At 40.4% G+C, this 15,541-nt stretch overlaps 1 protein-coding gene across 1 annotated transcript in view; it reads left to right on the top strand.

Annotated features, from left to right (window-relative positions):
• Nucleotides 1-15,165, top strand: part of APCDD1L (APC down-regulated 1 like) — a 62,812-nt gene extending 47,647 nt beyond the window's left edge. The window contains exons 2-4 of the mRNA XM_087720506.1: nucleotides 4,781-4,955; nucleotides 7,415-7,970; nucleotides 13,981-15,165. Of these exons, the coding sequence (XP_087576632.1) occupies nucleotides 4,781-4,955; nucleotides 7,415-7,970; nucleotides 13,981-14,745 (1,496 nt within the window). The 3' untranslated portion in view covers nucleotides 14,746-15,165. The remainder of the gene's footprint in view (nucleotides 1-4,780; nucleotides 4,956-7,414; nucleotides 7,971-13,980) is intronic.
• Nucleotides 15,166-15,541: the final 376 nt, after the last annotated feature.

Genomic DNA, 15,541 nt, shown 5'->3' with positions numbered 1-15,541 from the left:
CATGAAATCTCAGTTGATTTACTTTCATTTCAGCTGCATTGCAGTCGAAACTGCTCTAAAACTAAGGTGTTTTTTTCCCCTGAGATGCTATGGCAACTTTCCTGAGGTAATTCTTGCCTCATCGCATCCTTTTTGACTCCTGAAACTCAAGCCTTCGAAAGGAAATGCTATTTTGAAAGCTTTGCAGCTCCCCTCAGTAGTGCACAAGAATTTTGTCGATTTCCTTCAGCACTCCATGAACTCCTGTAAAGTCCAAGGACATTTGCTTTCCTTGTTTTCAAGGATGGGTAGGGTGAGGTGAAAGACTTTTAATTTGTTGACCTGCAGGAACCCATTGCAGGACAATGATTTCCATTCTTTGTCCATGGCACTTCACATCACTAAGATAGGAAGACGATTACAGATTACCTTCCAGCTACAGGTGGTCCTTGATTTATGACCATTTGTTTAGCACCCATTTGAAATTACAGCGGCACTGGAAAAAGTGACTTTTCCACTCGCACTTATGAACTGTTGCAGCATCCCATGGTAAGACTATTAAAACCGGGGCACTTGGCAATGGGTATGTATATACGACTGTTGCAATATTCCAGGTTCATGTGATCGCCACTTGTGACTTTCCTAGCAAAATCCGACAAGCAAACTCAGTGAGAGAAGCTGGATTCATTTAATAACTGCAGATAACAACTGGCAAAAACGGCTGTAAAATCAGTCCAACAACCGCCTTGCTTAGCAACAGAAATTCTGGTCCCAATTGTGGTTATAACTCAAACACTACCTATATTTCTGAAGATTGAGGAGATTGAAAATGGCGGCAGTATAAATCATTCATATGCATTTCTGGCCTTGAAATTTGTATTTCTCCTCTAGTTTTGCAACTTTTAAAATCTGGGCACCCTCTTTGGTTTTAGATAAATCAGGAGTTAATTTTATCTTCTAGATCAGGGGTGTCCAACTTTGGCAAGTTTAAGACTTCTGGACTTGAACTCCACAACATGCTGGCTGGTGAATTCCAGGAGTTGACGTCCATAAGTCTTAAACTTTGCCAAAGTTGGACACTTCTGGTTTAGACATTGTTTCTCATTATTTCCTAGCACTATTGAGGAAGGAATGGTTAACCCCCTTTTCAGTTTCAGAGTCCCTTGGTTTGTTATTCTTTTTCTTTGAACCATTTTGTCACTTGCTGGTGGAAAATAGTCTATTTGCCTCAGATGTTTTAGAGAACAATTCTTACTCTCCAGAAAGGACACTGTTAATTCCAAATCTTGATTCCATATGTGTCGTTTGTGCTGCCAGCACTTTTAGAAACATATCAATGCTTGGTAGGAGCCATGTATAAATTACCAGAATTGATGACAACAGTTGCAGATGATCAAATAAAGATTACAGAGTACTTGGGAGCTGTTACACAAACTATTGAGCAGAACACAATAACGTAGCCTCTTTTAAACTTATTTTAGCTTCTTTTAGCTCTATTTTTATTTGAGATGTGTATTTGTCTTACTTAAATTTCCAGCTAAAAGCTGGGAGATTAGAGGATAGATTGTGCTGAAACACTATTCACATAATTATCCATAATGATTTTGGAATTTGAACTCCTTTATGTTTGCTTTTTTTGGGAACTGTTAATTATAATCAGTGGTGCTCTTTTCCTTTCCTCTAACTCTAATTCATTTTTGGAAAACGCATCCCAGTTTTCATGGGCTTCCGTGGTGATCATTGCACTGCATCTTTTGAGATGTAAAAGAGACTCCAAAGAGCAAGATACTTACTTGGGTGAATTCCATGAGCCTTGGTACAAAGTATTGTGGATGTGTTATATTTCCTGCGGAAAGCTCAGTTGTATAGCTTGGGGGGGGGGGGTGTCTTAGATTTCATAGACCTCCTAGAAGGCCAAGATATGCTATTGTTCAGAAGTGCCTTTATTCAGCTGCACCTGGTGAATTGGATGCTATTAACATTTGAGAAAAAGAAAACATCTGGTTACATTGATTTGTCCTTAATCATTTTTCATCCTAATTACAGGAATACACACACGATATTGATAAATGTACTGAAACTCCAGTTCTAGTCAAATGTGGCAGCTGTATTTCATCATTTGCTTGGTTGATACGTTAATCTGGTTATGAATTACTTCTCATTTGTTTCTGGACCGATCTCAAGTTACTGGCTTTGTAAAACCAAAGTCCTAAAAGATATCAGAATAACAGAGTTGGAAGGGACTTGGAGGTCTTCTAGTCCAACTCTGTGTTCAAGCAAGGGACTCTATATCATTTCAGACATTATAAAAAAAAATTGCCACCCATTTGGGGGTTCATAAATACTCCTTCCCTATGAGACTTCCCACAAGTTCCCATATTCACTTCGATCCTTTTAATTTCTCACTCCGGAGAAGCCAATTTGGTAAAGCTTATAGACAGGGCCTTTTCAGTAGCAGCCCCTCCCAGAAGGAAATTGCTCCCAAGGCTGATGGTGTTATCATTCATTCTGCCAACTGTTCAGTGGCAGCAGAAACATGTATCTCCTAAATTTCCTAAGTAGTGAAACTAATGTTTGAAGTGAAAGTAGTGGAACTAATGTTTGAAGTGAAAGTAGTGGAACTAATGTTTGAAGTGAAAGTATTGAAATGAAGTGGACCTAAGCTAACATTGTTTTTCTAATCCTTCATTCTTTATTTTTCTTTGAACTGTGGTATATTTCTGATAATTTCACTTGCTCCTTCCAATGCCTTTTCCTTATTCTGTGACATCCTTGGAACTTCAAAAGAAAAGAGGAAGGTTTTTCTGGGGTGAGTCAAATCAATCAGTCCCTCCCCCCACAACTTTTATTTGGCATTGGGAACAACAATGCAGTCCTTTGGGCCGAGTCTCCATTGATAATGTAGGATGGAGACCTATATAATATAGAGTCATTTCCATAATCCACTCATTAATATTTGCTGTGATGGATGGGAATAACAAATTAACAGAGTTGGTAGGGATATTGGAGGTCTTCCAGTCAAACCCCTACTCAAGCAGAAGATCCTATACCATTCTGGACAAATGTCTGCCGACTGCCAACAGTTTGATTCTGACTGCATCACTCAAGGTTGACTCAGCCTTCTATCCTTCCGAGGTTGGTAAAATGAAGACCCCGATTGTTGAGGGCAATATGCTGACACTTAGAGAGGGCTTTAAAGCACTGTTAAGTGGAATATAAATCTAAGTGCTATTGCTATTTCTATGTTCCTTACTGAACACCAGAAAATTACTTCCTGTAAATAGAACATGGTAGCTGGAAATGGATGTCAGCTGACTTAATTTTGGGCCTCTTGGCTAGACCTCCAGAGATAAAATACTACTAAAAAAATGAGAGATTGACTGCAGCTTTGCAGACGGTGCTGGGTTTGTTTATATCATTTTTTTCACTTTCCACTTGATAGTCCTTCAGCAAGAGTTGGTTTACATATGAGGCTTACTAAAAATACAAATTAAATGTCACACTCAAGATCTCGTTATTCTTCAATTTCATTTTGTTTCATTTCACTTCACTTACCACTTCCATCCAAATAGATATTGGAGAGTTTACGGATAATTAGTATCGCAAAACCATGATAATAAATAATGCAGCATTTTCCATTTTTTTTAAAAAAAACCTTCCTTTATTATTTTTATAAATAACTCAAGGTGGCGAGCATACCTAACACTTCTTCTTCCTCCTATCTTCCCCACAGCGACAACCTTGTGCAGTGAGTTGGGCTGAAACTGCTAAACAATTAAATCTTAGCCAAGTAATACAGTCACATTAACAGCATTAGCTCAAAAGCAAAAATAAAATATGAAAGACAATAAAACTTTGGTTTGTTTTTTAAATAATTTTTACTCATTTCATATTAAAATATCAGACACAGTGCAACCCTCCTGGCATTATTTCCGCCATACACACTAAAATATAGAACAAATATCAGATATACTCATCATACCTTACTAATTATTTACAATTATTCTGCCCATTTTTGCTCATTTGTATTTACATATATTACATCACATTTCAGGTCTACAAATCCTGTTTATTTCGTGTTCCAACTTCCTATCCCTCGGTTCCAACCATTGGTAAAATCTATTCCATATATCATGATATTCTGTCTCTCCTTTATTCTTTAATTCTAACGTCAAATCTATCCATTTCGGCGCAAACCAATATTTTTTTTATTATCTCTCTCTCTGAAGGTGTATATTCACTTTTCCATTGTTGGGCGTAGACCATTCTCACTGCTGTCATAATGAGCAATATTAGATGTTGACCCTTAATAAGACCCTCTGTTATAATCCCTAATAAAAATAATTCTGCTTTAAATTCTAATCTTTGTCCAATCATTTTTTCTAACCATATCTGAATCCGTTGCCAAAATTTGCTTTTTGCTTTTTTGCATGTCCATTACATGTGGAAATACCTGCCTGGTACTGAAAACTTTGCTTTGTTTTTTGATATCACATGCTTATATATGCATGACAGAAGGGGCCGAATCCTATTAGCACTCTGGAACTATTATTATTAAATTTAAAAGTTATTCCTATTGCTATTTCAGTTCTCTAACAGACAAGCCTTAATAATCTTCATAATAGTAAAATGGACATCACTGTGACATTTTATGCAATTGCAGAGGAAAAGTGATATCTTGGAAACCTCCTTTCTATTAACAAATGCTATCACTTCTTTTTAGGAACTGAAGCATTGTTTCCTGAGAGTTCTCTAACTCTGTATGCTAAAATATATATATCTATCTAATTTTTCTTTCAAGCTTTTGTATCTGGAAAGAAAATATGGGATGTCCCCAGAGCACAGATCAGCCAGCTCAGCTCAGAAAAAGTACGGTGGACGCCTCAGTGCCAGTACCAATTGCGCCACCTTCAGGACGGTGTGAGAGTTTCAGCTGTTCTACCACCACGGTTAGAAGGTCATTGGATCTCAACAGGGTATGTATGAACATTGTCTCAAAATACAGAGGTGAAGCAGGATAACATGACCGCTTATATGTCTGTGTAACACATTCAGTGTGTTTGATTGTCAAGGTGGGCTTTTGCTAAAATGTGGAAAGTATTTCTTTTTGATAATTTTTTTTTATTTTAAACACATAAGCACATCAACAAAAACAAACACATAACTTAAAAACAACATAGGAACAATAAGTTTCATCGTATATCATAATGCAGTTCCGAATCGGTTTCTTTGCAGTTAGTGTTTTCCCTACTATACATTTCTATCTTTCATTCATAATCTCCTTATTCGTTATCCATTTTTATGTACATTTCTTTATTTATTTAAACTTAGCTACTTATGACCAAATATTATTTACCTATATTATGCTTTATATTTTTACTGTCATTTATTCTCTTACATACAGATTATAGATATACATTCACATAATTATTCTTTTTCTTTGCCATTCTTATATTATTATTATTCCATTTGAAAGGTTATAAGGTATAGTTTAAAATGCTTTGTTTACCATCCTTCGCACCTGCTAAGACACCACCTTGTTTTCTCTTTCTTTTCTTTTCTCCCTCCCTTCCTTCTCTACTTCCTTCCTCGTCTCCATCCCCTTCTTCCTTCCCTTACCTCTTCCCTGCTCCTATGCTTTTTCTTCTCCTTCCTACCTTCTCTCCTTCTCTTTCTTTCTCTTCCTCCCGCCTCTTCTTCTTTTTCTCTCCCTTCTACCCACCTTCCCTTACCTCTTTCTTCTTACCTTACCTCTCCTCCACACTTCTTCTTCCTCTCCTACTTCCTCTCCTTCTCTTCCTCTCTCTTCTACCCGTGGAAAGTATTTCGTATTAATGTGTGTGTGTGTGTGTGTTGGTAGTAAACATGTTCCTCTCTTGCAGTAGTGACTTTTATGGCACTTTAGAAATCAACACATAGTTGTAGTAATCAGACCCTGTAGTAATAAGTGTCTTTAAAGTCCTCCAGTTGGGAAGGTAAGGAAAGAAATATAAAACTGCAAATCCATCACCTAGGATTCCAAGTTTAAAAAGTATCAGCTCGGAGATATCTGCAAATTGTTGAATTACAAAAAAAAGTTCTAAAAATTTCTTGGACACCTCTTGGATTCATTTCCAGATACCTTTGTGTGGACCTTCCTGTCTTGGTGCAGAATTGTTAATGCTTCTCATGAAAAATAAGACCCAGAAGAATTTCCCTAAGTGCACAGCCCCAGTTTCTAGTACATCAATGCTATTGATAGTGTAGGGTTCTCCAAATTTTAGCTCTCAAGATGCAATGGCTTGCAAATGTCTTAGAATGCCCAGTCTGGTCTGACATCATCATCTTTATTGAAATAGGAAAATCAGAGCTCACGGATCCACCCTTCCCATTTTTAAAAACGATAACATGGGATATATTTATCTCATCTTTCAATCCAGAGGCCACTTATATTTTCCTTAAGCCAACCCTGCAGACTTGGCAGATCAGACTTTTTATAAGAAAAAAAATGAGACAATGCCAGACTTTTTGATAGCTCTGGAATTTCCCCCGTGATGAATTACTTGTTCCAAATAGTTGGAACTTGATTTTGTTCTACAAATCATTCCTTTTTTTTTTTGTTTCTGTCAGGACAGGAGATTTGGAGACTATTGGGTGCATGCCCTCACGAAACAGTGCCACAGAGTTGAATAATTCACAAAATGGCTGCCTTGGTAACCATGGCCATTCACAAAATGCCCATTTACCAGAAGGCAAATGAGCTATCAAAGATATTTTCTCCCTTTGCAATGGACTTTTGTGAGATGAAAAAGTGTTCTTGTAAATGAATATGCAGGCAGAGGCTGATGCCTTGCATAGGCCTGCTTTCTGTTAATATTTGAAATTAAAATAACCTTTAAAAAAGAAATCAGATGCAACTCTGGGAATCCATTGGCCCTGTCATGCTGTTCCTGGAAATGAAGAGATTTTGCTAAGTTCTACTCAACTCTCTAAATTTATCCTCTTAACAATTTTGGCCAGCAGCTTAGCTACTGTACCATCTTCGATATCTAGGTATCTTTAGATATCTTTGATATCTAACAGGTTTACTAATACAGTGTTGGTACATGTCTACTTTTGGTAACTAACAAAATAATAGAGTTGGAAGCGACCTTAGAGATCTTCTAGTCCAACCCCCTGCTCAAGCAGGAAACCCTATATTATTTTAGACAAATGGTTGTCCAGTCTCTTCTTACAAATTCCCTGTGTTGGCGCACCCACCATTTCTAGAGGTAAGTTATTCCAATGATTAATTGTTCTAACTGTCAGGAAATTTCTCCTTAGTTCTAGGCTGCTCCTCTCCTTGATTAGTTTCCATCCATTGCTTCTTGTCCTGCCTTCGGGTGCTTTGGAAAACAGGTTGAGCCCCTCTTCGTTGTGGCAGCCCCTAACAGGAATTTCCTCTTCTTGTCTTCAGGTGTGAAGTACGCCCAGGACCCGAATTCCTTACTCGGTCATACATATTCTTTGCCAACCGCCTCTTCAAAGCCTATCAGTTTTACTACCGTGACCCTTCCTGTAGAGAGCCCACCTACTCTTTGGTCATCAAAGGGAAAATCAGGCTCCGGCAGGCATCGTGGATCACCCTAGGGGCTACAGAAGCAGATTATCACCTTCATAAAGTTGGCATTGTCTTCTACAGCCAGAGGGCCATGCAGGAAACGGTTGCCCGCCTCAACCAAACGGGAGTGCGTTGCAGTGGATTTTTGCCAGCTGGACGGACTTGGGCTCCCGGAGCCCTCTACGAACTTCTGAGTGCTAAAGGGGAAGAGGACTGCACCCCTGGCCTTGGCTTTGCCATGCATGAGCTTAGCCTGGTACGGGTGGAGAAATACCACCAGCCCCTGCTCCTCCAGCACAACCAGGGGAGCAGGCAGGTTGAGGAGCTGTATCTTGGAGACATTCACACTGAATGGTCAGAGCGGCTCCAGTATCGGCCTACAGGATATCAGCGCCCACTGCAGAACGCTATGGTAAGACCTATGCTGGCCATTAATGTATCATTAACTTGGTCTTTTATTGTTGGGTCTCACCAAAAGTCCATAGAAAGAATAACAGAATGACAGAGTTGGAAAGGACCTTGGAGGTATAGAATAGAATAGATTAGCAGAGTTGGAAGGGTCCTTGGAGGTCTTCTAGTCCAACCCCCTGCCTAGGCAGGAAACCCTACACCACTTCAGACAAATGGACATCTAACATCTTAAAGACTTCCAGTGTTGGGGCATTCACAACTTCTGGAGGCAAGCTGTTCCACTGATTAATTGTTCTAACTCTCAGGAAATTTCTCCACAGTTCTAAGTTGCTTCTCTCCTTGATTTGTTTCCACCCATTGCTTCTTGCCTGCCCTCAGCTGCTTTGGAGAATAGCTTGACTCCCTGTGTCTTCTAGTCTAACCCCCAGCTCAAGCAGGAAACTCTAAACCAGGCCTGCCAAACTGATGGTCCATGGGCCAGACACGTGACATGCAGGCCAGACCTGCAAAGGAAAAAAAATGTCCCGATACGTCGCAATCCTGCAAGTAACGTGATTGAGTTTGACACCCGTGCTCTAAACCATTTCAGACAAATGGTTGTCCAATCTCTTCTTAAAAGCCCGCAGTGTTGGAGCACCCACAACTTCTGGAAGCAAATCGTTCCACTGCTTAATTCTTCTGCCAGGAAATTTCTCCTTAGTTCTAGGTTGGTTGTTTCCTTGATTAATTTCCACCCATTACTTCGTGTCCTGCCTTCAAGCGCTTTGGATAATAGATTGACCCTCTCGTCTTCTAGAATGAGGCTACGATAGAAGGAGCAGCAAGGAAAACGTAGTACACACCATTATTCCTTATGAAAATGTCATTACTAGAGGAAATAAGCCTTGAATGTAATTAACAGCAGGCCTGGAAACCCAACTCTTAATGCAGCTGAAATGTGATTCCTTCTTTTTTTTTTGCTTTGTTTTTGCTCAGAAGCTTGGTTTCCTTCCCAGAATGTGTATTTTTATCAAAATCATAACTAATCAATTTAGAAAGATGATTGATCTTTAAGATAAGTTCGTTGCACTTCAGCAGAAAAACCCTCTTGAGCATTACCAGATGGGAACAGAAGGAAAGTGTAGGGAGAGAAGGGAAAAAAAAACGGATTTTCCACCTATTTAATATTGCAACAACTGGGGTGATAGAATAACACACCAACAAACCAGCCTCCTAGACAGATGATCAGACTGGCATTAAAGTGGAGTTGCCCTGGGCCAAAACCATGGAGGCATGAGTTAAGCCAGATGGTAAACAGGAATGCTTTGTAAAATTAATTTAAAACCAGTCTGAGGTGTGGTGAAATGCAGGGACTACATTGCAGCCCCTTAGATAATCAGCTAACAGTTCTACATTTCATATTTTCCATCTACAATATCACTGCTTGAAGAGGGTTAAATGCGGTCTATTTAAACCCAACGAGCTTTGTTTAATTGAAAGTGAGAGATTTTTGACTGCAAGCAAGGCTTTGCAAGTTTCATCAGTGCTGAAGTGATATCCTAAGTTAACCCTAACCTTAGGATAGCAAAACTCCAACTAAGGCTTGGAAATACTCTAAACCAGTGGTCACCAACTGGTGGCCTGTGGACCGCTGGTGGTCGGTGGAAAACTTTGGTGGTCCGCAGAATTTGTTTTTTGCATTTTTTATATTACACTAAATCAGGAGTACTCAAACTTCAGCCCCTGGGCTGGATACGGGCCACCCAAGCAATTACTTCCGCTCGCTGACGGGATGGGGTCCTTCCGGCACTTAGCTTGGCCGCCTATTTAGTAACTCCAGCCCTTCCCTCCCTGGGAGTCCAGGCGCTTCAGTGAACGTTGCGCAAAACTTTGGCAGGGCTGCTCGAAAGACAGAGTTTGCAGGGGGCCGATCTAGCACCCGAGCTGACTACAAGACAAACATTCATTCTTGGCTGTATTTGAGATTCCTAGCTGCAATGGACAGCAAACCTAGGTTTGACCCCAGGCGCTTCTCTCCTCTTAACAGGCAGCCAAACTAAGTGCCTGAAGGACCCCATCCCGTCACTAATTCATATTACTGGTCCATGGGATTTAAAATTATGAATTTAGTGGTTCCTGAGTTCTGAAAGTTTGGTTTCTTGTTTTGCTCTTGGAACCCTTTTCCAAAAGACCCCCAAAGAGCTTTTGTGTGTGGGGGTTATATGTATCGATGTTTACCAGATTAAAAATTAAAATGGACTAATTCTTAGAATATTTATTTATTGAATCTTGTAAAAAATGTAAATGTTAAACATTAGCTATTAATATGAAGAAAACACATTTCATGAAAAAGCCCTGTAATTTTTCAACAAAGAAAAAATAATGAGTACATGGTTTTAAATATTTGCAAATATCTTCAATACCTGACAAATCATTTATATTTTTTGGATCCCCAGAGGATCCTTGAAATCATTCCTTCTAAAACTGCATGCATTGAGCAGTAAAGCACATGGTGACTGTACTCTTCATTTGCTCTGTGTGGTTCTTTATATAAACAACTTTTCTAATAGGTTCATACTTTTTGTATGAACGATCTCAGCTTCTCTTCCTGGCACCTGTAGTTTCAGTAGCATTAGACATCAGCTCTGGGAAAAACATAATTTTAAGGAACCTTGCATAGTCTGAGGTGCTGTAAGACTTTTGAGGAAAACCTTGAAAAGAGCTGCTGAATAAAACAAATACAAGTAGCCTTGACATGTTCATTTAGTGACTGTTTGAAGTCACAACGGCACTGAAAAAAAAAGACTTGTGATGATTTTTCACACTTATGACCGTTGCAGGATCCTCATGGTGACAGGATCAAAATTGGGAGGCTAGACAGATGGCATGTATTTAAGATGGTTGCAGTGTCCTGGGGTCATGTGACCCCCTTTTGTGACCTTCTAACGTGCAAAGTCAAAGCGGAAGCCAGATTCACTTAACAGCCGTGTTACTAACTGAAGCACTGCAGTGATTCCCTTAACAGAGAAAGGTCATAACATTGGGCAAAACTCACTTAACCACTGTCTCACATGGCAACATAAATGTTGGGCTCAGTTGTGGTCAAGGACAACCTGTATTCCAAGCACACAGATGCATGGGCTGGATTCCCCCTGGTTGCTAAGCTATCTTAGTTGTATTTTAGGGTGTTGTGTGCACTTGGCCATTTAGGGTTGGGGTTATTTATTTTTTTATCTATATCCCGCATTTATTATATTTATAAACTCAAGATGGTGAACGTATCCAGTAACCTTTCTCCTATTTCCCCCACAACAGCAACCCAATGAAGTGAGTTGAGAGTGACTGGCCCAAGATCACCGAGCTGGCTTAGTGGTTTAATACAAAGCATGAATCTAGTGAAGGTCTTTCTCAGTAGCAGGTTATTTCTACTGAGATATAAGAGTCTAATACTCTCATTCTATGTTTTCCTCATTGGTGGGATTCTAAATCTTTTCCTACTGGTTCTATGAGAGTGAACTTAATGCGCGCTTTGCGCACGCACACATCACTCAGAGACCGCCCTTGGTGTCAGCGCTGGTGAGCTGAGCTGTTTTTTTTAGCTCAAATGAGGCGTGGCAATTCACTATGCTGCGCGAATCAGCTGACCTAAAAAACAAGGGGACATTGGACAGGGAATGATGGGGGCAAGAGGGCAGGACCAACCAGAGGTGGTATTTGCCGGTTCTCCAAACTACTCAAAATTTCCACTAGCATTTTGCTCAAACTGGTCCGAACAGGCTGAATACCACCTCTGGTTTTCCTTGAATTTTGTTGAACTGGGGTATTCCTACATCTGAAGGAAAATCCATTGCCTTCCACCATACTAGTTGTTAGCAGAAACTTCTTAAGGACTGTTATTTCTTCCTTCCATTTATCCATCCATTCGTCCATCCATTTCCACACCAACACAGATAGACAAACAAATCCCACCCCAAATTGCTTCTATATAAAATACCTCTTTGATTTTCCCCAAATCTGTGCCTATTTTAACACACACACACAAAAAAAACCTGTCTCCTATTTTGGGGAAATTATCTTACATTATTAAAGAATTTCCTGCTTTAAAAGGGAACATGCATATTTCAGTAACTACTGGGCTATTTAGTTATTACAGACTCTGTAGCACCAATGCTCCTTAGAGTGACAGTTGCAATAAGGTGGTTAAAAATGTTTCAATTACAGCAGACTTCAGTCAACACGTCAAATTGCCCTGGTGTTAAGTATAGTGTTACTTAAATCTCCTTCCCATGCAAACAAGGCTGGTGTCTCTCAAAATCAACCCTATAGAACAGCTCATAGCTTACAAAAACAGGTATCATTCGTCATAAATCCTTTGGTGCCCACTATGATAATTAGAACAGGAGTTAATGTCTAATGCTGACCAGAAACTATTTGAACAACTACATAACATAGTTAGCTATAATTCCCCAGATCAACAATGTTAGAAAAACACCCTTCCTTGTTGTGAATTAAAACAAACAAATTTTTATAAGATGACTTCGAAATCAGCTTTCCCAGCTGGTGTTTTGTAGACGTGTTTCACTACAACAACTATTGTTTACTTGGGCCAATTTGGAAATAGGAGAGCTGGAATTCAGCAGACAAAAGGAAACAGGTCAATATGCAGGCATCATATTACTTTGTCCATTAATACAATCGTCTTGAAGTGGTTGGTATTCAGAGGTTCTAATTTCTACTGAATTCAGACCCATGGCATTTTGTTATGTTTATTAGCTTAACAAATTCATGATATCAAACATACAGCATATGTCTGTGTGACAAACTTCTTCCTACAAAGTTCAGTAAACCTTAAGCAATTTACATATTTTGGCTTTGGAACAGTCAAGAAATGTTTTATTTTGAGAGTAGTGAGAATAAAAAAAGACAAAGGGTCTCCTTGCACATATGTGCTAGTCATTCCCCTCTCTAGGGGGCAGTGCTCATCTCCGTTTCAGAGCTGAAAAGCCAGTGCTGTCCAAAGACGTCTCTGTGGTAATGTGGCTGGCATGACTAAATGCCGAAGGCAAACTGAACGCTATTACCTTCCTATCAAAGGTGGTTCCTATTTTTTTAACTTGAATTTTTATGTGCTTTCGAACCAGTGGTGAGTTCCAGATCCTGTTCCAACCGGTATGGTTGGAACAAGCCCGGTGTTGCCCACATGGACACGTGTGGCATGCACGTGGGGTGCACACATGCATTGTACATGTCAGTGACGCTCCAGCTGCTCGGTGGAGCATCACGCAGGTGCTGTACGTGCTGTGCGCGGAAGCACCAAAGGCTTTAAATGACAGGTAAGGAGCTCGAGCAGGTGGGCGAGCCCTCCGGAGCACCGTACCGGAATGGTACCCGGTGCTCTGGGCAGGCTCCGGTACGCCCGTACCAGATTGTACAGCCTGCAACCCAGCACTGTTTCGAACTGTTAGGTTAGCAGAAGCTGGGACAAGTAACCGGAGCTCACTCACTTATGTGGTGCTAGGGATTCGAACCACCAAACTGCCAACCTTTCTGATTGTCAGCGTCTTAGCCCTGAATAAATAAATAAAATTAAAATTAAAATAAATAAATAAATACATATATTAATACAAATTATCTGCTAGAATTAGGGAAGTGAATGTTTTGGCCTGTCTGGGGAAGTTTCATTGCCTCTTGTTCAAACCAAGCTCTGTTAATATTTCATATTTTAGGGTTTTTTTTAGTGTTCAACTCTGTTAAATGAAATCTCCCAGCATTCCTCAGCATTGACCATTGTGGAAAAGGCTGTTGTGAATTAGTTTAGTGCAGGGGTGATCAAAGCTCCCTCTGTGCATCCCATATAAAATACTAATCGCATTTCAATTGCACATCACCAATTCATCAACAGCTAAAAAGCCCTCTGTTGCTTGAGATTTGTCTTTAAAACAGAGGCTCATCTTTGCTACTGTAAGGTCTTTTCTCCATGATAGGAAACATTAACAATGCAATTAAAATGTTGCTGTCATTTCCTTCCGCAGCACCACATCCATCCTTGCCCTGCCTGTGGGGTGATATACAGAGCTGACGAACATAACCCGCCAGTATTACCAGCCAGACCTGAGCTTCCTATGCTGTTGAGCGGCCATTGGGTTAGCTCTCGCTGCGAAGTCCGCCCAGCGGTGCTTTTTCTTACCAGGTACTTCATCTTCCATGCCAACAACCGTAGCTGGGAAGGCTACTATCACCACTACTCTGACCCTCTCTGCAAGCAACCAACATTCACCGTCTACGCTTTGGGTCATTACAATGAGGGAGCACCCTCCCGCATCGTGAGAGGAGGCACCGAGCTAGTCTTCAAGGTCACTCATGCTCGGGTGACCCCTATGGATCAGGTCACCGTGTCCATGCTGAACTCCTCTGATTTTGGGAGCTGTGGAGAGGCTGGATCTTGGCACATTGGGCAAGAGCTAGATGTGACCCACACCAATGGGTGCGCGACCCTAGGTATTAAGCTCCCCCACTCCGAGTATGAACTCTTTCGCCTCGAACGAGATGGAAAAGACAGGAGCCTGCTCTTTATTGGTGAGAGACCAACGGATGGGTCAAGTCCTAACACGCTCAATAAGCGGCCCACCTCTTACCAATCTCCTCTTCTCCAGTGTGGTGGCCCCTCGGGAACTTTGGCAAGACACAATATGCCACACGATCCAGAAAGATTAAGTGCCCAAGTGAACCATGGAGCATCCAAGACTCCTTTATCTCTGCTGGTGTTTCTAGCTACATTGCTGGTCCACTGGGATTAAAAGCTTGCTTGTGGAGTAGCAGAAAATGCAGATAACCGTCAGGTTGTGTATAGGTCATACCAAAAAATAAGCACACACAGAGGTGTTTTTTTTTTTATAGGTTGCAAAAAATATATATGTCTGTTTGACAGCTGTGTTTTCTACTGCCATGCTTGCTTAGGTACAGACATGTAAATTGGTTTTCTTGATTTTTGAAGTGGAAAATCACTCACTTTTCACCATGTGACTCAATGCACACAACTGCCTGTTTCTGAAGCAGTGTTTCTCAATTTCAGAAACTTTTAAGAGGCATGGACTTCAATTCCCACAATTCAATTAAGCTGGGTGGAGAGTTCTGGGAGTTGAAGTCCACACATCTTCAAGTCCCTAAATTGAGAAACACTGTCCTGAAGGGCCCAAATAGATAGGAAAGTTTTTTTTTTTAATTCCTTCGAAGACTTCCCATTGTTTAAACATCTCTTGTGCATGGAAGAAATATTGCTTTCACTGATTTTTCTTCTTGACATTGCTTCGTATTGATTTTACTGATACGCAGCCGCCACTTTTTACAATGCAAAAAGTTATCCCTGTTGAAATAATAATGGACGAGAGAAATTGAATTCTAGGTGCCATAAGAAAAAACAGTGTGATGTAATTCACACCTAAATTAAGAGCATTAGTGAGGAGGAGGCTGTTTGCCAGGGCGGATGGTCCATCTTAGCAAGGGGAAAACGCCTTTCCCCAGTGGACCCAGTTGTGGTATTCAGCCAGTTCTGACAAGTTCTGGAGGGTTCCACCACAAAACCGCGGATGACAA

The sequence above is a fragment of the Thamnophis sirtalis genome, unplaced genomic scaffold (assembly GCF_051295495.1).
Source record: "Thamnophis sirtalis isolate CommonGarterSnake01/CBP01778 unplaced genomic scaffold, rThaSir2_p1.2 scaffold_7, whole genome shotgun sequence".
NCBI lineage: Eukaryota > Metazoa > Chordata > Lepidosauria > Squamata > Natricidae > Thamnophis > Thamnophis sirtalis.
This window is presented reverse-complemented; position numbering and strand designations above follow the sequence as displayed.